Source organism: Perna viridis, chromosome 4, assembly GCF_037379345.1.
Source record: "Perna viridis isolate PV_CMFRI_1.1 ecotype Kerala chromosome 4, ASM3737934v1, whole genome shotgun sequence".
Classification (NCBI taxonomy): domain Eukaryota; kingdom Metazoa; phylum Mollusca; class Bivalvia; order Mytilida; family Mytilidae; genus Perna; species Perna viridis.
The window spans coordinates 40,206,405-40,233,742 of NC_142448.1; the positions used below are offsets into that span (position 1 = coordinate 40,206,405).

At 32.0% G+C, this 27,338-nt stretch overlaps 1 protein-coding gene and 1 long non-coding RNA gene across 4 annotated transcripts; both read left to right on the plus strand.

Annotated features, from left to right (window-relative positions):
- Positions 1-1,920: 1,920 nt before the first annotated feature.
- Positions 1,921-12,390, plus strand: LOC148620066 (uncharacterized). Of its 3 annotated transcripts, XM_088580652.1 has the most exons (6): positions 1,974-2,194; positions 2,671-2,709; positions 3,818-3,868; positions 4,514-4,592; positions 9,561-9,628; positions 12,161-12,390. In XM_088580652.1, exons 1-5 carry the CDS (start codon positions 2,026-2,028, stop codon positions 9,592-9,594), a joined length of 372 nt encoding a protein of 123 aa, XP_088436778.1. In that variant the 5' UTR covers positions 1,974-2,025; the 3' UTR covers positions 9,595-9,628; positions 12,161-12,390. The 3 variants fall into 3 exon arrangements, with proteins under 3 accessions (XP_088436779.1, XP_088436778.1, XP_088436776.1); XM_088580653.1 differs by lacking the exon at positions 9,561-9,628 and having other exon boundaries at positions 1,921-2,068; XM_088580650.1 differs by lacking the exon at positions 9,561-9,628 and having other exon boundaries at positions 2,046-2,194.
- A 12,629-nt stretch (positions 12,391-25,019) lies between these two features.
- On the plus strand, positions 25,020-27,076 carry LOC148620067 (uncharacterized). The gene is made up of 4 exons (XR_015921707.1): positions 25,020-25,083; positions 25,402-25,477; positions 26,317-26,422; positions 26,936-27,076. It is a non-coding gene; the product is annotated as an uncharacterized LOC148620067 (long non-coding RNA).
- The last annotated feature ends 262 nt before the right edge of the window (positions 27,077-27,338 follow it).

The window sequence follows — 27,338 nt, forward strand, 5'->3', positions numbered from 1 at the left end:
TTTAATATCAGACGCAAAAGACAACAATATCAGACAGATTGTAAATAATGCAGGTCTAAACCCAGACAATTTCAAATTAACTTATAATTCAGAAACACTTTTACACCACATAACAAATGTCAGTTTTTCAAGAAAACTTTTGGTACAATGTTAATTTAATTGCATAATTTATTTTATGTTATATCACGATCGTGAATAAATCCTGGATTTTTTTAAAATACAGTTGGTATTATCCTATCTTTTGTGGTAATTTTCATTATCTTGATTTGATAATTAACAAACACTTCCGCAAAAAAAAAAGTATTTTTGACGGGACCTCCTTGTGATTTGTGTCCGGAAGCTGCATTATTGTTGCTAAAATGTTACCAATATACCCACTTGCAATAGGACTGGAGCCACTGGTGGAGGAGGATATATTTACCCGTCGATTCGAAACACCTAATATCACTCTAGTTTTTTGTGGAAGTTCGTATTACAAGTGCTGTAGATTATTGGCCTGACATCTTGTTTTTCTTATCTTCAGTTTGTATGTGTTTATATTCTACAAACTTTTTATTATTAATTGAAAAAAATACACGTTTACTATTCAAAATGAGATCCGACAGTATAGTCAACATCACAGATACCGGCCAACGAATGATCAAATAAAGCAAAACAATACTTAAACTTAAAAATATTGAAAATATTTCCTTCCAAAACCACTTCACGATAAAATGAAATGATTTTGAAATCAAGTTAAGGATTGGCTAGATCATATATACATAAAATTTAGTTAAATGTCCTTGTTCCTGGACGTTAGATAATTGTTCACGGCATTAATAAAGATGTCCTCATGTAAATCACGAACTAGAACTCTAGTGCTTCACAGCCATAAATTGTACAAATAGCGTAAACAATAGATAAATTTTATATTTGTACACATTTTGGCAATCCAAGTTATTTCATTTATAACAAGACAAAATATATGGAAAATCAAGTTGCAAAAAGAAGTACTTGTAAAGGGTACTTTTTTGCTCGGGGCGTGAGGCAATGGAGGTTGGGGCATATGGCATGTGGTGATTGGGGACAAGACATGAGAAAAGGGAAACACCAAACCGATATCAATCAGGCAAACATTGATGATAAATAAAATTTACTTCAATTATTAATGTGAACTATTGTATTAAATAAATGAAACTAATACATTAATTTATTGAAATACAAAATCCTTGTTCATTACGTATTTGGTATTATTGAATTAAAATAGGGGATGGAAATTAGAAATTCAGTTTTGGATAAAGGCAGGGAGGGATAGTTAGTTTCCACATAGTAGAGCTTAAAACAGTTAAACAAGAAAGCATTGTCTAAACCGTTTGCAAACGTTTTGGACCAAACATTACATATTGATAATTTCATTTGTTTACATCATTATTACGAATTGCTAGTATTATGATTTTTATCCTTGCAGAATTCATAGCAATCTTATTTCGGCAAAGATGTACGTCCAGTCAGACTGAGATCAAGATCGTAAAAATTCAAAAGCGGAAGGTCACAAGGATATTGTCCTCAATCTTTGAAAATATAATTATACACTACGCTATCAGATACTAGCCTTAAAATATTGTTTTTTTGTTATCTATTGATGAAAGGAATGACAAAGGTGCAATCTGATAAACTATACGAAATAGTAAAAAAAATAGTCCGTACAGCAAATAGCAATATTAATATTTAGTCTAGACTCTAGTCTTATTTTGATCAACGTTTTTGAGTTGCGATTTCCCCTTGAAAAATACGTGTTTCCTTATGGTTTATATTCTAGGTATTTGATTGGTCAAAAAGTGAGTTTTAATACACAAAATTCGGAGAAAAACTAAAATGTACAATTTGGTATCTGATCGTGCTAGTACGCTATTTATAAACGTTTCCTACATCAAATGAATACAGGAAGAATACAAAGTACAACCGACATAGTTTTAATTCAAATTATAGATAAGTCCAAATCACATCCAATTAAAATTTTAAATAGATTGTTATTGTGTAGCCTACATGATAGTAGTGTTTTGTCGGGAACAAATAACAGATCCCATAAGTAAGTTTTTACGGAAAAGTGGTAGTATGATATTATGTACTTCTGTAAGCTTGTACATGTCGGAGTCATTTATCTACATTTCACATTTATCTAAGAAGAATCAATCTGTGCTTGGTGAAAGACGAGGTAATCTACGCCGTTTAATGCTAAAATTGTTTGGGAATTTTTTTCAGTAAAACGTTCGTTAAAAAATGAAACTCTACGTTAGTTCTGAATGTAATGAGTTCTTTCTTTCAAGCATCCCTTTTTATACTAAAAATGGTGTATTTGCAGAAGTCTATCAAACATTTTCATTTTCCACGCTACACTTTGTTGTGAATATTAGATTTGCTGATTTTATTCTATTGTTAAAATCAATGTCGTGGTATTTTTATTGCAATGTCTTGCTCTCCAAAAAAAAACCAACAGAAACCAAATAAAAAGAAATCAAAACAATACTAACAAACAAAGAAAATAAAACACCAAACAAAACACAACAGAACAAACAAAATAAAATCGCAAAATTGGTACGTTGATAGTACGGCCATAATTTGCTTTGACTAGTACGTGACATTATGCAAATGTTATTCAATTTATAGTAAATGTCACTTATTTTCCATTAGGTGAAATGTCCAGTACATCTGAAAATACAAGCATAGCAGGTTAGTAGCAGTGACCCAGTGATAACACTGTAACAACAGACAATTTTTTTTTTTTTTTTTTTTTTATAATTTTACATGAACTTCACCCATATTGTTCAAGTAATTTGTTTAAAGAGAGTAAAAGAGAACTTTTGATTCGATTTGTATTCAATAATCGAAGCTAGCAAACTTTTTTTTTGGGGGGGGAGGGGAGGGGAGCTGGTATTGTTCTCTATCACATTTAAATTAATTTCAAAATGTATACGGACAAGAAATTTTAAAACTCCAAAAGGGAAGTGCAAAACGAATATAAAAAAAAATTATTATAGTCCAAGTCAGGTGAACCCAAGCAAATATTATAACCATTTACGCTCAAGAGCGCAACGTCACGAGATTAGAAAGTTCTTACTTTTCCAATTTTTCCTTTCGAAGTTCTTCACATTAAGACAGAGCGTATTGAGATTTGTTTTTTGTTTTGATTTTTCGAGTTTTTTGGTTTTATTTTTGTTGTTTTTGGTTTTTTTCTAATGGGGAGATGGTCGTGAATGCATACAAATGTATCTTAAAGTTTCCGAAATGATCTGCTTCTATGGATTGAAAACAGATAATATTTTATTTTTATTATAACAATTTATCAAACAAACCGCTTAAAAAATTGGAGGTATTTAGGGATTATGCTGTCTATCACTTCATCCCTTCGTCAGTCCATCCGAACTTCTATTCCGCTACTCATCTGAAACCGCTGAATGGAATTCGGCTAAACTTTTACACATTCCTTATCACACGAAGCCATTATGCACCTCTCAGGTTGTGTTTTTTTCACACGATCTAGTTTTATATTTTTCTAAATGGTTTCAAGAAAAGCAATCCAGGGTATCAAAAAGTTAGCTTTGTTCTCAACATTTCTAGTTTATTATATATGATAAATGGCGTCGTCAATGAAATCATAATTTTTTACTACGCAATACTAATTGCTGTAATACTACTTATCGTAAGCAGGAGTGGGATCCAGGATTTTAGATTGGGGGGGGGGTGGGGGGCACAGTTAAAATTTCCGCCACTGGTAAGTCTACTTTTTGTATTAAATTTTGCTTAGAGTTATGGAAACTATTCAAATATTTATCTTCAGATGATACGGTAACTCCTACGGTAGCCCATGGTGATCCTTTCAAATTGCCAGGTTAGTAGTACCAACAAAATAATACCAAAGTAACAACATAGATGAAGGTTTGATTCAGTGAAACCTATTTAAACCGAATCTGAACAATCCGAAAAGTTCAAAACCATAGTTTCTATTAGTTAAATTAAATTTAAAATCTTGGTAAACCAAACACCAGACTTAACGGAACAAAATTTACATTCCAAAAGGTTTAGACCGGTTTCACTGTAGTATTTTGGAAAGAATTGTTTTTATCAAAAGTATAGCAAAGCAGATTATATTGTCCATTTTTCTTTTTCCAGGAGAATAAGAGTAATCAAGGGAACCAAGGTTATAGCGGTAGTCAAAAGAATGCAATCCAGGGACAAAGACCAGACATGGAAAACAGACATACACAACAAAGAACATAAAGTAACTAAAATCATACATACAAAGTAACAAAAATAATTGAGCAACTCGGACTCAACTAAAAACTGGTTTAATGCTCGAAAAGTTTTGTGTAATATATAGGGAAAAATAGAAACCACTGAAGCGCACGCAAGGTCAGTTGTCATGTGCCGCTTTTCGAAATTTCTTTTTATTCGCCATTGCAAATTTCTTTTCAAATAAAACCTATACTATGTTATCATAAACAAGCGATAATTTGGTTTTATATTTTGTTGATAGATGGTATCCATTTGTACAATGCAGTGCTGATATCTTTACTAATACTTATCGGATTTACATATTGTATCTGGAAAACTGTGTAAGTAGGAAGGATGGTGTACGATGTATAATGATGTAAAAATATGCAAGTTCTGTTTCAATGTTGAAGAAACACATGTGTATGTTTTACTAAAGTATTGTGCAAAACATGGCACAATTTTCTATTTCATTAAGTAGTAATCTTTGTAAGAATCATGCAAATTCTGTAAAATTTGATACACTTAAGCAAGACTTATTGTATAGCTTCGCGTAAAAGATATGATACATATCAACTTCTTATTCGACAAATAATTCTTACTTTTCGGTTTAAAAATTAACGGAGAGCGTATTTTGAAGAAAACTGGTTGAATATTGCCACGCCCACGGATGACTTTCGACCAATCAACGGCTTTTGGTCATTTATCAGGATCGAATTGAAGTGAAGCTTTTTCATACGATGACAGCTCAGTTGCCAACATCGGTTTAAATAACTATGCATGATTTCACCAAGAACTGAAGACAAAAGCAGGGGAATGGTAAGTTTTTAATGTTTATCAATACATCTGATCAATGGTATTTTCTGTAAGGTAAACTTAGGTTTGGGAAAAGCGTTCACAGTTAAAATTTCCAATTCCCTTATAAGCCTGTTAATTATTCTTCCTTTGGACCAAATTGGCAGTGTGTGATTTTGCATCTATAAGGTCTTTGTTTTTACATTCATCCTTAGCTAGTTAAAACAGTTCTCTGGCAAAAGAAAATAGAACTGCATATCGGAAAAAATTCTCAGTTACAGTCATGCACTCAACAGAAAACATTCGAAATTCTTATGAAACAAAATTACAATACCGGTATACGAAGGACTTTAAGGTTAAAATCCATCCATACTGGCTCACAGCTAAAACTTAAAAATCAATATTTCAACTAAATCTTTATCAAACAATATCATCAACTTCTAAACAGCTATATACATTTGTAGCCTGAAAAATGTTTCCTTGGACAAAAACTGTATACTACAGTATTTGTTTTTTTTTTTTGTTTTTTTGTTTTTTTTTTTGCAAATGTATACAATATAGTCAGAGGCACTGTCAGTATTATTTGGTTTCAGAACCATCATAACATGTATGTACATTCATCACTTCACAACACTGTCATTAACTTTTCTTTAGAATCTCTATTTCACTAAATCATGTAAATCTTCTTCACAATTTAACAAAACTTTGTTATTTTACGTGTACAATATTTCAATATATATATTTAAATCATATTTTTGGTACATGTACAAACTTTATTTTATTGGCACGAAGTCATAAACAGAAAATAGTTAAATTAAAAGTCATGTAAAGAGTTATCAGTACATGTATTTTGACATGTACTTATATAGCAAAACTAAAAATCGTTGGAGCTTCTTGGAAATGTACTTATATGTACATTGTACTTTTACGTGTATATAACATCTATATGTATAATGTAAAGTCCCCGAAACTTCCTGTTACAGTAATTGACAGCTAATGGAACTACCCCCAACAAAACGTCAAAAAGTTCATATGCATGATATATACGCGTATTTGTATGGAACATAAACTTACTTGGTGTCACTATGACTTATTTCGTTTCAAAATTTAAAACAATGAAAATAAATCCCTATGTTCCGATTCTACAAAATTTTAGAATGGTGATCGGAAACATAACGTTATTTTTTTGCACTGGAAAGTATTGATTTTATCCCAACTAGTATTTCACTGGGTCATAGATTCTGCAAATGCTGTAGGCTATACAGCGTGCAGATCACAAATTGGATTACTAGGTCACGGATCGACATTAAATCACATGTGATGCTTTTAATGAATTTAATGAATGAACGTGGTCACATAACTAAGTTCCCCGAATACGCCATGACCCACATTCACTGGTATGACTATGCCCGAGGACTGTGTAAACGCTTCAATGCTTTACACCGTCCGTGAGAGACCCCAAATGATAGCAAAGGTTGTTAAGAAAACCCTCAGTCCGTCATGTACATGTATTACAAATACCACATATAAGTGCAAACCGGGTCCAACAGTATTGAGTATATATGTTAGCACGAAAACGACAATTTTACCAAGTATAGGAACAGTCAGCTGATGGTCAGTGTCACTCATCGTGCAATTGATTGGATAACACTGTGTTACGAAAGATGTTGGGGGATTTCAGTGGTCAAATAATCGATTTTTTGAATACAGCCTCCAGTATTAATTGATCATTGGAGAGAAACAGTTTTCAATATGACAGATTGATAACGTGTGTACACTTATGGCCGTTCACGTCAAAATAGCGTTATTTTCATCTAGATGTAATTTTCTATCTAGATACTTCTCACAGTATCTAGATACTTCTAACAAGTATCTAGATACTTCGCAAAAGCAACTAGATGCTTCTTACAACAATCTAGATACCTCTCATAAGCATCTGTTCAAGTATCTAGATAGTTGTGAAAAGCAACTAGATGCTTTTGCGAAGTATCTAGATGCTTTTGAGAAGTGTTTAGATGATTGTGAGAAGTATCTACATGTAGATAGTTGTGCGGATGATCTAGATGCTTTTGCGAAGCATCTAGCAGGCGCATAGCTGCCGTTAGGCAAAAAAGCTTTTGCCTGCACTTAATTTTGCTAATTTTCTTAAGCGGCCCCCCAGACCCTCTGCAGTAATTTTGCCTACACTTCAATTTGGCCTCAGCTACGCGCCTGTCTAGATAATTGTGCAAAGCATCTAGATGCTTTTGCGAAGTATCTAGATTCTCGTGAGGAGATTTTGTGTATCTAGATACTTGTAAGAAGCATCTAGATACTTGTATGAAGCATCTAGATACTTGTATGAAGCATCTAGATAGGTATGCGAAGTATTTAAATACTTATCAGTTATACATTGTAGTATCTAGATAGTTATGCGAAGTATTTAAATACTTATCAGTTATACATTGTAGTATCTAGATAGTTCTGAGAAGTATCTTGATACATGTTAGAAGTATCTAGATAGAAAATAATATCTAGATGAAATTAACGCTATTTTGACATGAACGGCCACTCATACTATGACACTTGTATCTGTACGTATATTACCAGTATATTTGGAAGATAACAGGTTCAGATAATCAAGTTATGCCTTTTGTCAATAACAATCTAAAGAGCAGCATATATGTAAACGTGTAGATCATGAACATATTTAAGCATGCTAAGGAAATAAAGATTTTATGAGAAAACATAATCTTTTGATATTAGATTATCTGAATATTTTACGCTTGATTCAGTTGAATGTGTTTGTCTTAAAAAGGGGGTATGTGTTGTGCTTTAGCTCATCTGTTTATTATTAGTAAACTCGCTATCTTTTAAATTATATAACAGGTTTTGATAGAAAAGTTTTATATGTGCATGTATACATATGAATGGCGTGATATATAACTTTATTTTGAAAATTTGCATACCAAGTGATATTAGGATATAAGGAAATTGGAAATCAACTTATGCTGAAACTAAAATTCAAAATAAAAAAAAGTACAGCAGGGGCGTAGCTAGGCCTGTTTTAGTTGTACGCAAAATTACGGCGAGGGGTTTTGTGGGGGGGGGGGGTCGCTCAAGGCTCCCAGTGAGTCCGGCAAGGCAAAGCCCTGAGGGAAACTCCTGAATTTTAACGATTTTTGAGCCAGTTTTTCAGAGCCTATACTACGTTCATGGTATGCATATGTGATAAATAACCTTTATTTCATCTTTAAAATGTGTGTTTTTATTTTTGTTACTTTTCCGAAAGTACGCAACTGCGTATTTGCGTATAGGCAGCTACGCCCATGTACAGAAAGCTTTTTCTGTCTGTAGTCTGCAAGAATTTTTGCACTCTGTGATATGCGAGTATATACATGTAACATGTTTTTGTTTCTTTTTCAAATTTAGAATTGGGACCCTGTTTTCAATTTGGTTCTGATATAGGTAAACAAAGGGATAAAATCAATGTTTGTTTTGATTTCAAACACATTGAGTACTTTGAGATCTTCAATATGATGAAATATACTATATTGCTAAAATTTTCTTTGTATGTTTTTATTTTCAACAGATTATTTAAAGCCTCTTTATACCAGTTATATTGGTGTGAAAACCAAGCAGCATGACCCTTACAGAAATAGCTTTATGACAAATACAACATGAAAGTCAAATATTGAGTACTGAATGTGCTAGTCACATTTTCGCAAAATTAAAAACATATCAATAATCTGTAAATTAAAGTTTGTTATACTACTTAAGTAAAATATTTAGACTGGTATTTCTTTTAAAACTACATGTATAATTATTTTACTTAACCCTTGTCGTGCTGATTTGATATGACAAAAAATGTCTACATGTCGATATTTTGCAAACTTATGCAAATTAGTTGCACAATTGTACTGATGCTGATTGTAAAACCATGTCTAAAATATACTAGGCTCACTTCATAACAATATATAACTTTAATAATTTAGATTTTAAATTGCATCATAAAATCAAGAAAACATGATTAATGGCCATATTACAAAGGGACATAATTTGAATTCAACGTTAACTTTGTTCAGCACTTTATAACATTAGTCCGAATTTCCTCTGACCCTGCAAACCTCCTCTTTTTTATTTGGATATGTATACCGACATATCAATATTCAAATAAAAAAGAGGAGGATTGCAGGGTCAGAGGAAATTCGGACTATTTATAACACTTGTTTGTTCATATCATTTGCTGTATATATTGGTATTTTTGTATTTCTGAAGTCAATTGGCTTTCCCATGTTATAAATGCCTGCTCAAAGCGCATCATTTCACATACCATTGTGTATTCATATTCATGTTTTGTTCTTTTATATTGGTTTATATATTGTGGAGAGAAAAAAAAACAGTATTTTGTCGCTGTATTTTAGGATACTTTTGTCTTTCATTAGAGAGTGTATGAATATGTGTCATAAATTTCTTATATAATTGTTTGAACTATTTAAATCCTATTTTAATGAGTGCACTGCTTTTTTTATTTATAGGTATGGTAGACAGCAGTCATCAGGATCAACATAAGCTGGGAACATTGGATTGTTAGAACAATGGAAAAGTATTAAAATACATAACAAACTGTACTTTTATCGAAATAAAATTTTATAAAATTTTATTAAATAAATTTTTCTTATAAGTCACCCATAATGATGTAATCTTATTAAATTGTGATTTGTTTAGTTGCTTTTCTGTAGATTATTAATTGTTTACACCGTCTATCCAACTTCCGGTTGTAAGCACCACAATTACAATTTCTCAAGTGGTCAGTGGATTTCATAAAATTTTATAGGAAGGTTGGCATCATAGTCTGGATAATAGATCTTAGAAGGAATTGTATAAGAAGACAATAATTCTTCAAACCTGCAAAGGGAGGTAATCCACCATATAATGGTTTTACACGCATAAGCGCAATGCTTTCTCAACTCCTCAATGGAATTGTATATCTAATTGGAATGTAATGCAACATTAAGGGAAAACAAATAATGTCTGATATTTTTAGGGGACAAAATCTTCAGGGTTTAAGATAGTAAGTCCACTTGGGTAATGGGTTTTTCTCTAAGGCCAAAGAAAAAAAAAATTTAAGGTCTATTTAAGGTTACCCGACCTGGGCTATTTTTTTTTTCTACCCATTACATTGTTTTGGTATTTTTTTATGAAATGCTGCTAAGTTATCAATCTTTAGTTATCACTATTAAGTAAAAAAATCCTTCCATAACTGTCTATTTATTTTCTTCCAGTGTAAACCATAAACTGACATATATTTTCGAGGACGCCTGCAGTACTATATGTTTTTTTTTTGTCTATAATAATTTGTGCTTATATCATACCTGTGAGTTTATCTGTGCCTTACTACGTAGTCCCTCGGTAGAATATGCTTGCTTTTGTAGGAAAAAAGTTTTTTTCATGTTTACTTTGTTATACATTTCATGCATATGAAGAAGGCAAAATGGGGACTCATTTAAATATGCACCGTGGAAAGGACAAGCAGGCAAAAACACATGATATTGGTACCTGTCACCAGTAAATGCAGTGGGGTTAGAAACCCTTTTCGTTGAAAAAAATGTGTTACTTTCGTGGAAAATTTTGTTGAAAGTGAGCAATCCCCCCTTTCAAAATCTTACAAATTGAAGACTAAAATCGAGGCGGTTAAATCGCAGACATTGAAACCGTTTGTCATTAAACTTCCACATTTTTCTGGCTATACCTACAGTTGGCACAAAAATGACAGAAAGCTTTAACGTGAATTTCGCTCTCAGTGTATATTTCAAGCGATCTTTAAGAAACCGACAGTTACAATGAAAATACATTTTGAATTATTTTATGTCAACAACAAACATCCTTTACATACAATGCATGGTCAGTCCGATTACTATTTTAATACGTCATTTCCAGATATAGATGCAAATAAAAAAGAATTAAGGATCACTGAATCTGCTTGTTGAATTTGTGGGTAGCTTTTAAGAGAAGGTGCATTTTTTGTTTATAAAAATATAAAACACTTATAACACTCTTATTCTGATTTACAGCACATAAAACGTATGTTGCATTTATCTTCAACATAAAATTTTCAATTCTTTTTTTTCGGAAATTATACGCTGTTGTTCCGGTGACTGTGTCATTTTACGCTACCAACGTCAAATAGGGTTTGTAAGTCTCGTTCTAGTTTCAATTTCCCGTCCGGAATTACGGTGTAGAACGTATTGAAATCCGAAGACCGATATGCAAATTAGTGTGTACTTCCGGGAAATTCAAACGCTGCTTCACAATGGCAAATCTTCTATTTTATGATATCCTAAACATTTTTATTATGTAGAACTTGATAATTGTCATCTTTAATTAGTGTTTTACCCAAAAATGATACTTCGATTTTAATATTGAACTCAATGCTATGTTAATGACGAATCTCCATACATTTGAATGGTAGACTAGGACCCATTCTTACGAAACCACGGAGTCACGTGACGAGACTTACATACCCTACTGGCGTTTTATATAGGGTATGTAAGTTTCGCCACATAACTCCGTGGTTTCACAAGAATGGGTCTTAATCTACCATTCAAATACATGGAAACTTCGTCATTTGCAGAGCTTGAAATTCAGACTTAAAAGTAGAGCATCTATCTGTGTGAAAATACAAATTAACATTCATAATATGTATTTCTACGTGATAAAAAAAATTAGTAGATTGTGCATTGTAATGCAGTGCCACTTTTTGTGCTTCTTTTTAAATCTTAACGATAATTCTAAATTTATGAGTAGCACTTTATGTATAGATTATGTAAATAGGAAGCAGCATGTTAAATTTCATGACAAACTGTGGTCGGTTTCAACCTGGCCTTTTGATGTTTCTGATGGTACTTTCGTTTTACGATCACATGACGCAAAGCTGGTTTCTGAAGTCGAAAAAATATATTGCAAGGTGCCCTCTGGTTTTAAAGTTATCACATATAATCATTTTAAGTAATGAATTATGATAGTTAATGATAGTTTACACACATGTTAAAGATGTACTGTAATTTCAAATAAAAAAAAATAAAAATCCTGAAAAGTACCTTTACATCGTTGTGTAAGTCATAAATTTAATTTTCAGAGAGAAGTGCAGTTATGTCACTTACAGATTGAATCACAGACACGACTCTTTCCCACTATCTGACCTACGGAGTCATGTTTCCAGAAACTATGAAATTGTTTAAACTTCAGACGTATAGCTGCATGGAACATGAATGACAAAACGTGTTAAATCACGGCGTATTTTAGCAAGAAGGAATGTGTGTATATATTAAGAAATTGTTATAAATATTAAAATGAGTCACATAGATACATGTAACGTTATAAAATGTCTTCAGTATGACCAGAATATTATAACATACTATCATTTAAAGGGTCTTTTGTTCTTACTGTGTTAAACAAAGTTTGATTTTTTTTCACACAACGGTGTTTCAAAAATTTACAGGGTGTTTCATTTTGTTGGTAGGTTACATAATGATATTTTCATTTGTATCCCGGGTAAAGAGAATTTATGGCAGGGTCAGTAGAACGAGAAAATCCTTTTTTGATTTTCGGGGTTTTCTAAAGTATCGTCGATATCGGATGGAAAACCTTACGTGTTCCGAATAGACACCTGCTTCAAAAGGAGATATATGTTGACAAAATGTTGGTTCGCAAGTCGGGAATAATATGGCATAAATAGTTTTGGCTAGGCATAAACTTATTTTTGCCTAAGCATAAATACTTTGGGCTAGGCATAAATAGTTTTGGCTAGGCATAACTGTATTTTAGGCTAGGCAGACCTTTTTTTTATTTTTGACGCTAATACCGCGCCATACAATAACCTTGACAATTTGACTTGTATTTTCTAAGTTACTGATATTTGTGTGTTTAAATTCTGTATGAATTAGAATAGAAGATATACGTTGTTTTATATGTGAATGTACAAAACTTAATGAGGAAACAGCAATGACACAGAGGCTTCTTTTTTATGTTAAAATTGAAAAAAAAATATAAGCTTAACTACAACAATTTCTCATAGCACAGGTTAACATTAACCTTGGTGATAATACTCCCCAGAAGGGATCGTTCATGGTTGTTCTATCAACTAGGTTCTGCATACTTATGGCAATGAAAAGCATCTATTTCTGGCTTAAACCCCTAGTTTCAGGACCTTAAAAATAGCATCATGGCAGCTTCATTCGCGTATACTTTTTCAGTGCAATTAAGAACCAAACTACTCCAAATTCGCTAATTTCGATGATTAAATGCAAATCGAATTATAGCTTTTCCAAGATCCAAGATAGGGTTGGTCATAACAATATGGCGCTCAGATGTTAAAGAAAATGACGTAATCAGTTTTACTCTACCTATAGGTTCGAGGGTAGTTAAATAGTGCGAAATGATAAAGAAACAAAACAAAACGAACAGAATAGATAAACAGAGTACCTAAACAATTCGAAACAAAATGAATAAAACGAAACAAAAACAAAATAAAACAATACAAATCGAAACAAAATGTAACGCAACTAAATGAAATAAAAAAAAAAGAAAAAAAAAAAATACTTAAAGACGTTTCGCAGTTTATATGAACCATAATGTATACCTATGCTGGACAATTCAACCCAAAGACATTCCGGACCATGACAACTCATAATTACGTGTATATACTTACGAATGCTGGACATTTCTGCCCATAGACATATCAACACCATGACAATTAGGACAATAAAAACCGTACATCATAGCAAAATTTACCATACTGGAAAGCAATAAGAATAATATATTAAAATAGAGCAGACAAAGATTATCAATGGTGTCTTTAATTAAGGTTTCTTCGGGAGCGTTGAAAGGTTTCACCTTCCTTATATTTCAATCCGCGAGTGTTTCAGCGAAAAGTATTATATAATCTAAGTAAATTGCATTTTAGGGGAATCGGAGGAAACAAGATTCGATCGATTATCAGAACAGTATATTCAAATTATAAGTAACAGGACCAGAACGTGCAGGTGTTAAAGTGACATTTGTTATATAAAACGTCAAGAACGTCGGGTGTGTTAAGGGGAAAATCCGGACTTTTTTATTTGCTGTTTATTTTAATCAAAATTATATTAGAAACATGTGTTTAACTCCGTCTGATGTGCAATATATTCACAAAGCTGGAATAAAAACGAACACGGAGGCTAAAATTATTATTATAACGCCATGCAAAAAGTCACGAGACTTTGAGGTTGGTCTGCTGACCGTAAATTTCCAAAGTCATAGTAACTCAAAATCAACAATGTAGAAATCACCAAACTTATAAAGAAAAAAGTCTTTAATAAAATAACAAATAACAAGACAAAGACAAATACAAAGAAAGACAACTCTATCTTATTCTAAAATTCATTCCGGTCACAATTTATCGCCACATATGACCGGTGCAAAAAATAAATAAATAAGTACATAAAATAAGAGCCTAAATAAAAGTTGCAACCCTATGGCTATCTGAAAAAATAATGTCCTATGTCAACTTGGTAAGAAAAAAGTTGGTGTCCTATCATGGTTTTCTTATTAAGTTTTTTTTTTAAATTATTATATAAACACATACAGTGTGTTAAAGATCTCACAAATGAGGTATTGATATAAAGCTATTTCTATTTTAATACATATAGTTATTCCAATTATAATGAATTACAAATGTATGTTAAACAGGTATATTTTCTACTGCATTTATATGTTGTAGACTATTTTTGTTATAATTGTTTTTTTTTAAGTTTAAAAATTTAGTTCAAAGTATTTGTTCATACAAACATGTGTCCTGTGGATATTAATAGTAACAAAAGTGGTGTTCCAACGAAAGCATTACATCAAAAAAGTATCTCTCCTACTGCCATTTGCACTGGTCCTATATGGCAATAAATTTTGACCGGTCCCTAAAGTTGACACAATACAAAAGCGAAGTCCAAATAAACAAACTCAAGGTAATAAACTTAAAATGCGTACAAAAATGAATACACATGCAAAAACACACAAATAGATTACCTCATATGTAATACAAAGTTTTTTGCTAATAAGCTAAGTATGTCTGCCTACATGCTCATAATCTGAATGGAATCCAAATACCAAAGAACATATCTAAATGAACTGGATCCAAATTCAGCTATAACTTCCCGCTCACAAAATCCAATAAACGTTACTAACGCCAAAAAAGTACTCACTAACCTTAACCAATCAAACGACAGATATAAATAACACAACGGAATATACAGGTTGAAATACAGGAAAGATACATCCAAAATCAAAGTATTGAAGCCCAGATAAAACGGAAACTCGTGTCATACAGTCCAGGTCACAGTCAAATAATAAATCACGGAAATCAAAACAAATATAACAAATATCATAAAAAACATATACTTAAAAAAAAATAATGATTACCACTTGATCCGTCATGCATAGTTTTGAACAGTTGAAAAGTTACTTGTCTGTTCTTGCAGAAGCAAAGTTTCTGCTTCATAACATAAGTTGTAAATATTATAACCATGAAGCTTCCATGACGAAATTCTATATACATTTTAGAGCAGGCTTGCTCGCTTATAACCACGATCCTTACTTAGTGTGAGATATATAATACGAGTCATCCAAGGCTTTAAAACGACTATCGACAATAAATCGGGATTAAATGTTAACAAATCAATTTGAATAAAGACGTGCAAGTTGACCAGTAACCTGAAAGTAAATGAATGTACTCGTGTATGTAAAATGGGATATGGTCTAAAATTGGATGACTTCCGCTTAAATCTTGGTTCCATTGATTATATTGCCAACTCTTCCGTAACCGTTACATATACATGTAAGACCCAAAAGGCTATATGTAAATATCGGTGTCCTGATAATATATGACCTTTATATGATCAATTATAATGAACGTCTGTCCTGTGTTTGAATCGGAAACTAGGTAATATTACATAAATTCAATGCTTACCTATCATTGTCTTTTAATATAAACTTCCCGTTCTAATACAAGCTAAAACAAAACACGCATAGACATGTGTATGATATGTTTTAGAAAAGGTACATTGTAGCGATTTTTGAGTAGCTTATGCTTTTGACTAATGAACCAGATTATGAATATGATTAAGCAGCTGGCAATGAATATTCATAATTATCGAGGCGAGTTAATGTATATGAATTATTGACCTATATAGTCTTGTAACGAGCCTCAGTACCTAAATCGACAACGTGGTAATATTCAAAGCTAACTGATCATTTCATGTAAAGTTCCCGTACAAGCACAGAACACACGTAGAACACACGTGTATAAAACTTAAAGAGGTACATTTCTGTCTAGAACTATGATGCTATGGTGGCTAACACTACATATTTCTGTAAATCATATGCAAATATTAATTACAAAAATTACGATTGAAAGAAGTCACTAACAATATTAACGACCTGAAACGAAGTTTTAGAATGTATCTGTGCTTCATTTTACTAGTTTTGAGCATCATGTTTCTTTCGGATGATTGAATTTTACATACACATATGGTGCAATACATATACAAATTTGCCATGAATAAAAATCCTTGTAAATATCTGAAAAATGTATTGATACACATTCTGAGCTGATAAGTATTCCATTTTGTTCAAAGATATATAAATATGTATATAAATTTACATTATCATAAACTGTGTTAGAGAGTTGTGACACAAATTGGCTTAGCATTTTAATGTATAGGGCTTGTACGTACATGTACGTAAACAATGCTAGATGTTGTCTGGCAAGCTATTTTCAGACTTGGTACTATCATTGGAGTATGCAGCAACGAAATTCCAAACTATAATATTGTAGGAGTGGCCTATATATACAAATCAATCAATGCAGACGATATCTTATTATAATAGTTTAATTTTTTTATGTTTTAATTGTTTGATTGACAGCAAAATACCAGTAACAATACCAAGATCGTTTGACAGGTGTGTTTGTTAAATTTACCGGCAATATCCTAGGTTCAGTCCGAAAGACTTCTTGACATTTAATGCGCATTTTAAGTACATTTCTGTTTAAGAATTAGGCAAAATTTGTATAAGGTGTGGCACATGAAGAAAAAAAAACACAAAGATTTCATGGCGTTATCCAAGTCTTTACACCTTATCAATTAAGTAAATTTATCAAAATAATCATTGTTTAAAGTCAGTCCACCAAGTTAATACTTATCTATATTCCTTTTTTAAAAACATGCATATTAATGTAAACGTTTTTATTATGAGTATATATACTCTCTGTAACTATTTTATAGTTTTAAAGTTTAAAGTATTCGTATTCGCATACGATTTTATTTCCCTTGTTTTGGTAACTCGCCGTAATACGAATTACGTGTATTAACACAGTTTTGTTTAGAATCAAATATCCAAGTACAAAATTTATGTGACTAAATTGATCAGAATTATTTTTAGTATGTTTTTTTTTCAATCAAACCATTCATGTTTTCGGATAATAAAATAAATTTGCGAAATTAGAAATTCATGATATTCATAGACGCATAGAGTGTACATGTAAATTGTTTTAGTGCTTTATATTGCCGTATGAGATGTACATGTATGCAAGGAATTATAACGTTTTGATCACGTATATGGTGGATTTCCGCTATTTTTTTTACACAATGTACATGTAGAATCAAATTTGATCAGACGATAGCGAGAATGTGTTTTGAAGAACAAGATTATATTATATATCCATAAGGAATGCCGTAACTTGTACATTAATTTATTTGATGGTCCATTTAAGATAACTATAATGCATGTATGTCTAACAAAGATATTTATGTCTGCCATATCCTAAAATGTTCCATAAATGACTGACTATGATTTTGTCGGCTCAAATGTGGACAATAATAACAATATTCCGATCAAAATGTCATTTATTAAATAAAATGACGCAAATTATTATTTACGGACAAAGGGAGCTAACTCACAATTGAAAAATCAGTTAAAAATTTAGTAAGCCCCCTCAAAACCATTATCCAATAAAAAAAGGTGGCGTACAAAAAAGGCCAAAGCAAAAACATTTATTTGAAAATTTAATAATGTTTGCAGCCACGCCACCGTAGGCGATATTATGTACTGTAAATTCCCTGCAATAATCCACAAATCATTGTGGATATTTTGGAACTTGGACAGTGATTCCAATTGATTGTGTTCTTAAATGAGAGTTTTATTAACAATTATTAGTTACCAATTCAATGGTACTAAGTTTTTTTTTCAATGGAAAGTTCATGCATTCAACTACATAGTCTTTATATGGTGTAATAGATTACTATTTTGAAAAATGCACATTATTCAAGTTGTATATAAATAGTAAACAAAGTCAGACTAAAGAATCTGTTGTTACTACATTATCCTAATTCCGCACAGTAACTTTCGTGTACATCGAATAAAATCCGTATTTAACTAATTGGTTGTGCGGCTTACTCATAAATATTATTTTCAGAAAACTTCACAAAAGTATGAAGGTAAAAAATCTAAACAAATGAAACATAATATCTAAAAAATCAACATGATTTCAGTCTCTTTCGGAAAACCTAAAAGAAGCAATTACAAGTCCGATTAAAACAATTTCAAAAAATATTGAAAAAAAAAAACAATTGTTTCGGTACCAACTTCGAAGTCGGTGGCTTAGACCAAGGCCATTAGTCCATCGTGGACTGGGATGAGGTTTAGGCCTACTTGGGTACTATCAATTCCCAAAATATTGGGACCCTTTTTTTTGGTCCGATTTCGAAAGTTTCTAATGGATCCCTCATAAAAATCCCTGCCTGAAATTTTCAACCAGATTTTAAATATCACTTACGATTTTCGAGATATAAGGGGTAAAAGGGCCACACCCGAAAAAATAGACTTTTGTTTAATTTTTTTTTTTGTCTGATTTAAAAAAAAAGATTTTATTGGATTCTACATAAAAATATCCAGCTGCCTGCATTCAGCATAGAAAAATCAGATATCTCTTATATTTTTCGAGTTATAATTGGTCAAAGAGGCCACACCCACAAAATCTACTTTTTTATATGTGGTCTGATTTGAAATTTTTTAATTAATTTTAGAATTATACGCAATATAGTGACCAAACCATGTGTTATGCCTACTTAAATTGTAAGTCCAAATACTTAAGTGTGTTAAAAACTAATATTGTGTTCTCACTTGTCCCAACTGTTCAGGGTTCGACCACTGTAGTCGTATCATGCTGCACTCGACGAAGCTTTTTATTAACATTTTCTAAACGACGGAAGAAGATCTGGAAATTCCCAGTATTTTGGGAATTGATAGTCCTTAAGTATGCTTAGAATCTCATCCAAGTCCAAATGTAGACTAATAGACCTTGGTCCCCAAAGCTGACTTCGAATATGGTGCATTATTTTATTTTTGAGTTATCTAGCAAATTAGAGCGCTATAGGATCGTACTCCCTTTAATTACAAAATACGGCGAGGTACCTTTGATGTATTATATATGTAGGTCCCCAGTATGTGGAGGCTTAGCCTTAGTAAGGACTGAGGGGATCGTATCCTAATAAAGCTCTCTGAATATATCGAATTTTAATCAAAGTAAATACATGTATCAGAATGAACCAATTCGTTTTTTAACATTAATTTATACAGGTTTGTATTAGAAAAGGGAATTGAAAAAAGCTACACATAATATGTAAGAAGCTGTCTATGTAAGAATTATGCAAAATCTGAAAAATGTGATACACCCCCAAAAATTCTACCTATTTTTATTTTTTGTAATTAAGTTGTTTTATGGGTCTACACTAAGAAATGCGTAATTATTAATTCAAATCTGCCTGCTCTTAGGAGATAATCAACATTGAAAATCCAGTAGATTCCATTGTATGTGAGTGTCATTTACATAGTTATCTCCCTTAATTTTGAAATCTACAGTGCATTCTATATAATTTTTATCTCCTAAGACCATGTTAATTTCTGTTTGCTATGACATTTCAAACAAAATATCATAAATAAAAATTTGTAGGCTTTTTACCCACGAATCACATTTTGCATTATCCTTAGCTGGAGTGCTACTTAATTCGTCATACTCATGATGGCAACTTGATACTACAAGGAGTTATTTTGGTGACAAATTTATATTTTTTGTCAAAATCTCTTCCTCGGAATTCAATGCAATGGAGAGAAAACTGAGCGATTTGGAATGCTTTCAGCGATGGAAAGAATTTTAGAACGTTACTTTCTGTATATTCCAACGCATAGTTACCATGCAATTTTATACGTCTTGTATTATTGAAACCAAAAACCTGCTTTATATGTAACAAGTAAACCTTTGTGTTTCATAAATTTTATTCATTAAACTTTTTTTCAATTCAAATAACACCTAGTACTGTAGACAACGGTGGTGTTATTTACCTTTTCTCCTGTATCAAAGCAGTGTAGAAAGTTCAAAGTGATATAGATTTGTAAACCTTGAAAATATATGCCTACATTTTTAATACGTCGAACTACTATGAATCCAGAACTGAAATTTTGACTTTTTCAAACTCTAACCAACAAAATTTTCAAACCTCGCGTTTTTACGCCCTCTAACCTGAAATTCTGGACCATCACTGCTGCATATTCGATATCTTAGTTTATTATATTTAATTGATTTTCTATATTTAGTAACATCATTACAACCATTACAATTTATAAGTACGACATAGTATATAGTCTTACACGTATACTCTATCATTAATCTTATGATCTGCAGGCAAAACATTAAGAGAAGCGAAACTGAATTTCGTTTTTCAAAGTTTTGAAAGTGATATTTGAACGCGCCGCATTTTATAAACATTATTGACGGCTAAGTTATTGACTGTTAGCTTCAATGCGGGGAGGTATCGACGACTATCTTCACACTGGTTTAAACTGGCGCAGAGTGTCATTAAAAAGTGGCAACGAAGATGGGAAATCTCTGATTAGGGCAGGGAGGGATCTTATGACAAAACCCAATTGGTAGCTAACAAAATATACTTTGAATTCTAACAAAGGCTCTTTACAATATACTTGTACAACTGAGGACTGGCTACTGCAGCCTAAATGATTACAAACCTAAAACAGACAGGGGAGCTAAACATTTCCCTCTAGAATGTCCATTAACAGGAAATGAAAGAGAAACCATGTTGAAAAAAAAAACAAGCAGAGGAATCAGAAACATTAACATTGGAAACATCTTAACTTAATAGGAGCTATTCATGGGTGTCATCAGTCAGAGGACTCGGAATTAGTGATACCAAATTTTCCTGATACCCAATCTCAACGCGCGAAGTACCGCGAGAAAATTACATTCGGATGTTGTACCCTATGTGGATTAAAGCACCTAATGAAATTATATGTATGTGTGCCAGAGGTCAGAGATTATGGATTGATTAAGTGAATTGAAAATTTTGCTCAAAAATAACCCAGTCTCCTTTTTGTTATTAAACTGATCAGTGCCTTAGTATATACCGGTGTTTTTATATACTGATTTACATTTGTAGTTGTAAACTGGCACCACGTTGATGTTTTTGTTCTGTACAATTTTTAACCAGTCGCAATAAGTTTTGAATAACAGGCTGGTTTTTAAAGATACCACTGAGTAATCTATTTTATTTCATCATGTTTTCGGTCTAAACATTTCTTTTGGGTGTACGAAATCTTAATCTATAAGTGTCTTTTACCCATTTTAGGTTTAACTCCGTCAGATACATTTACTTTCCTGATTGTTTACATACACGTTTCAAATTGACTGTAGAAACGGTGGAATCATACATGTATATTCTTTGCATGTGTGCTGGGATATCACTTCCTAGATGGTAGAGGCACTCCTGCCATAGAAGATAATATCAGACACTAAACAAAGAAAATCAGCCAACAGCAACAAGGATCGGTTTTGATTCAAAGTCTTGGTGTTGAAGATGGGAATGAAACCATGGATGTCACTAAATGTAACTCTAAAGATCATGGATTGTCTGAACATGAAATTCACACGTAAGGTTTTAAATTCTATTTTTAAGTCCAAATATTCATACATTACAGTAATGTACAGACTTTTATTTTGATACAAGTCTCATTCTTGTACATATAAAATAAGTTTATTTTCCAAAAATCAGATACAATACCTTCATTCTTATAGCATTTTACCATACATGTTCTTTTTGAAATGTGTTTCCAGTTGTTGTGACACGTATGTTTTATGCAAGTCTGTACCCTAGACTCCATGTTCTATAGCAATTTTAACGCAATTATTCACTGTCTTCCTTAATTACGTGTGCTGGTGATACTGTATCTTTTGGGAATAGCATATTTCGTCTATTACATGTATTTATCATTATACATGTATTTTATCTTTTCAGTTATTCCAAGAGTATCCCTGACCAGGCTGTCAATTTTTGTACACAAGAGGAAGATCCATCAAATATCAATTTGTGATCATGAATACATTTTGTAAGTGCAATATACTTGTAATGTACCTTATACTTAAATACTGACCTGTCTAGCCATTATTTACAATAGTTGGATACATGTATGATTAAACTTATTTGTATGTGTAATGAGAGAAATCGTTAAGATTTTCTAATATGTTATCATGGCTGGGATTACATTGAAAATTGTATCTTCAGCACATTTCACCATGACATTCGTATACAGTGATGGTTTACGTGCTTTGTCCCAATTTAAAAAAAATCAAAGGTATTGCTAAAAAGTGTTGTCTATGACCTTGATATTGATTGATTGATTATATAGGTTTAACGCCCGAGCAGCAATATTTCAGCTATATTCAGGCGATGAACGTGAAATGGATAATAAAATGAATATGAAATGATAACGATGAAATGAAAAAAAGGATGGGACACAAGGATAATAGGGTCGACAAATTTTGATTGCCATTAGAAAAATTGTTACCTTTTCTTATTTCTCTACGTCTTTCTGAGTTGAACCATATCTTATCATTTGGACGAATTGTTACATCATTTCTTCGAACACATTCCTGCATAATATCTAAGTATTTTTGAGTAAAATTGTTGCAGTTGTTATCTAAAGAGTTGTTGGAGTTAATGATCGTTTGCCAGTCAGATGCAGAAATCAGTTCATTACATTTTCCATTTTTGAAAGTCTGATGGCGATAGTCCCATACAAGTCTCTTATACGAAATTTGCATTTTTAAAGAAATTTGCAAGAATACAATCGTAGCATCGTGATCGCTGTATTGTCTATCAACTTGTATTATATGGGAATAAGAGACAACGCAGTCGTCAGTAACCAGAATAGGATTCAGTAAGGATTGGCAATTATTGTTTACCCTTGTGGGTTCAGTTATTGTAATTGTCAAATTGTACAGATTCATTATATGATCAAGTTTATGGTTTTGTTCAGTTAAGACATCAACATTTAGATCTCCTGTTATAATCACTATAGACGATGAATCTAATGCCATTTCGATGGACTGTCGGAATTTATCCCAAAACTCAGGTAGATTATGACAATAACCTTCAATAAGTATGCCGTCGTTCTTAGCATTATCATCCAAGTGTGTTTCAGACAAACAGATAGTATCCGCTTCATTACATATGCTCTCTATATAGTCAATTTTGTGATGCATACTTCGGCATTCAAATGAAAAACTTATATTTCACCTTGATCAGGTCCTGGGTTTAGTTGAACATCATTTGATATCAAAATTAACGTAAGTATAACAACTGTCGGTAAGGGATTACATAAAAAAGTATGATAATACAATTTATAACAACTGAACATACAGTTAGTAATAATACATCTGAAAAAATACAGAAAATAGAAAAAAATAACTGCCTTCGTACCATAAAACAATTTTTTCTTGTCAAAAGGCAATATCCTTTACAGTAAAAACGGCCTATTGAAGCTCTATATGAAAATAGATCATTACCCATTACCAAATTTGCTACAAAAATTACATTTATTATTGAAGTTTCGATAATTTTCCACGAGAGACCCTGTTTTTTTTAGACATTTTTAACCGTAACAGAGAGTAGGCGGACCTTGTTACCTTTGGAACGGAACGGAGCAGAAACGAATTTTAAAACCGGAATCTAACAGAATATTTCAAAATTCCGCTGAAAAATTACGTGCCCGCTACCCATCCGTTCCAAAACCGGGTCTATCATGGAAAATTATCAAAACTTACAGCATACAGAAAAATGATTCCGGAATCGAACTAGGTAGGTGTGACATGCACAATTTCAACTTGAAAGTCGTTACAAGCGGTTGAAGGGCGATACTCCGCGGTACCACTAAATCTTCAACTTTTTGTATGGCACATCGTTCTGACCCCAACCCGACATATCAATATCCAAATAAGAAAGAAGAGGGTTGCAGGGTCAGAGGAAATTCGGACTATGTTCTACTGAACGTATTGTTTATCCGCAATATTGTTTCTATGGATATTTTAGAATGTTCCCTATTATCTCACAACTGAAATACCATGATTTCCCGCCATATTTCTGGTTCCCTGCCAAATTCAATACTATAAGTCTCATATTAGGTACCAGTTGTAAGATTTTTATTCGGAACTTCGGGTTTTTTTTTAACTAAAGGTAAAGAGCAGAAATATGGCGGGAAATTCGAGTATAGATTGTCTGGCGCGTTAACACTTAAAATGTCTTTAATTTTAATTATTTTTCAACGTTTATAACTCCATTTTTAAAGAAAATAGGAATTTGCTATTGTTATTTGATACATTCAAAACAAATTTTTTTAAGATTGCTATATTAATGACTTTTTTCTATTTTCCGGAAAATAATATATTTTCCGTACCGCACCGAAAAATATCATAATTTTGTATCTTCCGACAAGTTACGCTGTCACCAGCCGGTGGAAACAGGAGTTCGGAATTCTCGGACTTTTACGTGACTTTTGAACTAAAATCAGACTTCTGAACAGTATTTTGTGAAAACCATGCTGTCACATGGGGGTGGGGGGGGGGGGCCGGGGTCGTCTGAATTTGAGTTTCGTGTACTCACATATGGACATATATTCCACCAAAAAGTAAGTGACACATTAAGGTGAATACAAATGAACCTGAAAATCGTAGTTTGAGATAATTCCAAACCTTCTACAAAAAACACCGAACTATTTAAAATTTTCTCCATTGTGTTTTTTTATCAGCAGCTTGCTTATGAACTTCGGCATATTTGTCGCTAAATTAATGTTTTATTTGAGTATATTTTTTTTCATTTCGAACATGACAGTTTTTTTTTATTTCAATTGTTTGTTATATTTTCTTGTTTTTATATTTTTATATATCAAAAAATTGATTAGCAAAACGAACGAACATTAATGATATGCATTCATTAATGTATACAGTGCCGCCATGATGAAAATACAAATATTTTATTTAGCTCGAACACAGTTACAATAATGAAGAACTATGATAAATAACGTAAGTGTTTATCATATACCATGTATTTGTTAATTATAATTTGTCTAAATCATGTGCTGTAGTCTAAGTAAATGTGTGCAGTATAAATTACAGGAGATATGGTACACAAGAAACTTTCTTAAGCCTTACATGTGTACTGACTACTGTATACATGTTCCATAGTCCATACAAACATTTTTATAAAGACATGAAGAGTTGTCGTTGAGTCAATGACTGTTGATTTTCATTTAAATGAAACAGTCTATGATACAAACTTGTTGAACATGATGAGGGTAACACAAACAAAACCTTACAAGAATCTGTTATTTGTGTATACAGTACCCCATATTTCATTTTTGAGAACAAAAATAAATTCATGTACAAGGTCAAGGAAACTCCAGTGAAACAAGTATTGCTGAATAGTTGACCAATAGCAATCAAAAACAATATTTAATGTTCCTTGGTATTGTACATGTAAGTCATATGAGAACATTTCATACATAACTTGAAGAAAACTACATGAATTATATGATTTGGAAATTAATCTAAACATTAACATATACATTTGTATGACCTTGTATATGACACAATTTTCAATTTTTAATTAGTTTATCGTGCTATTTTTTTTTACTTTTTTAATAGATCCATAAATACAAGCTGTTGACTTACATTGTATATCAGTAACTAAGGATAATGAACTAGTTTTATCAGTCATCAGATTTCTTTTGCACAGTATGTTGTCATGAACATGTACAATTATACATTGTACCATAGTCATCACAGTATGATAAAAGTCTATCCATGTTGATTTTCAGTATCTCTTTCCATATTAAAAGGAAATATTTTTTGATATTTTCCAGAAAATTTTGGATGCAGCCGTCATGTTCACCTACCAATGATACAAGTTACCAGACAAATCATACATAACAGGAAGCTCTCTTCAAATGAAGTATGATAATAGATTGTGTAGGTATTTGAGGTTCAGTATACAATATTTTTATGCCTTTTTTTAAAAAAAAAAAATTAATATTGATTTGGGGTGTTCCAAAGGTAGGACCCACCTCTTTTGTTGGGAAATGTTGGAAGTAATGTGGAAAATTTTTGCAAAAATGAGGAAATTATTAGCTTGGACCCCCACTTTCAAAGTCTTTTGATTGTTCACTAGAAACTCTCATTAGTCAATTTATTTTAGAAATGTATTTGTATTATTTCTATATGTGTAATGTAGATAGATCCCATATGTGTTTATCACTTAAAATGTAGCACTACAGTTCCCATGACACTTAAATGAAGGTTGTAACATAGACATAATATTTTAGCATAATGGGATGTTTTGTTTGAAGAAAAAAAAAACATCCAATGATCCATATAATGTAGGGTTTACTTAAATAGAGGTCTACTTCAATACAGGATTCATGAATCACAATAACTTTGAATATGAGTGTTATGTATATTTATTACTGATTTTTATACTTCCAGGTCATCCTTGGCATATATATGACTGAAAAGAATTCATACATGTATAATTTAGATGATCTTCAATGCTGTTCAAATCTCTGCTTGCACTGTAATGAAAGCTGATATGAAGCTGAAGTTTGAAAATAAATATTTTCAAAATCATATTTCTTATTCAAATGTACAAGGTTTAAATGTGTTGTGCTTCAAAAGTAAAAGTCACTTTCATACATGTATACAATAACAGCCATGTATACTTCTTGACAGTACCATCCTGGAATACAACCTAGAATCCCTTGCACTGCAAGCTGTCACTCTATCAACTGAGCTAAAAAATAACTTCATTGTTTTCTGTAGATTAGGTTGATTATGGTCTTTTGTAAATTGTTTTACTTTATTTATTTTTGGGCCTTTTATAGATTGGTTA

Coding starts and splice junctions, on each gene's coding strand:
- LOC148620066 (XM_088580652.1), top strand. CDS start 2,026: ATGATAGTAGTGTTTTGTCGGGAACAAATAACAGATCCCATAAGTAAG. Junction 2,195..2,670: donor TGTGCTTGGTGAAAGACGAG/GTAATCTACGCC, acceptor ATTTTCCATTAG/GTGAAATGTCCAGTACATCT. Junction 3,869..4,513: donor TGATCCTTTCAAATTGCCAG/GTTAGTAGTACC, acceptor TTTTGTTGATAG/ATGGTATCCATTTGTACAAT.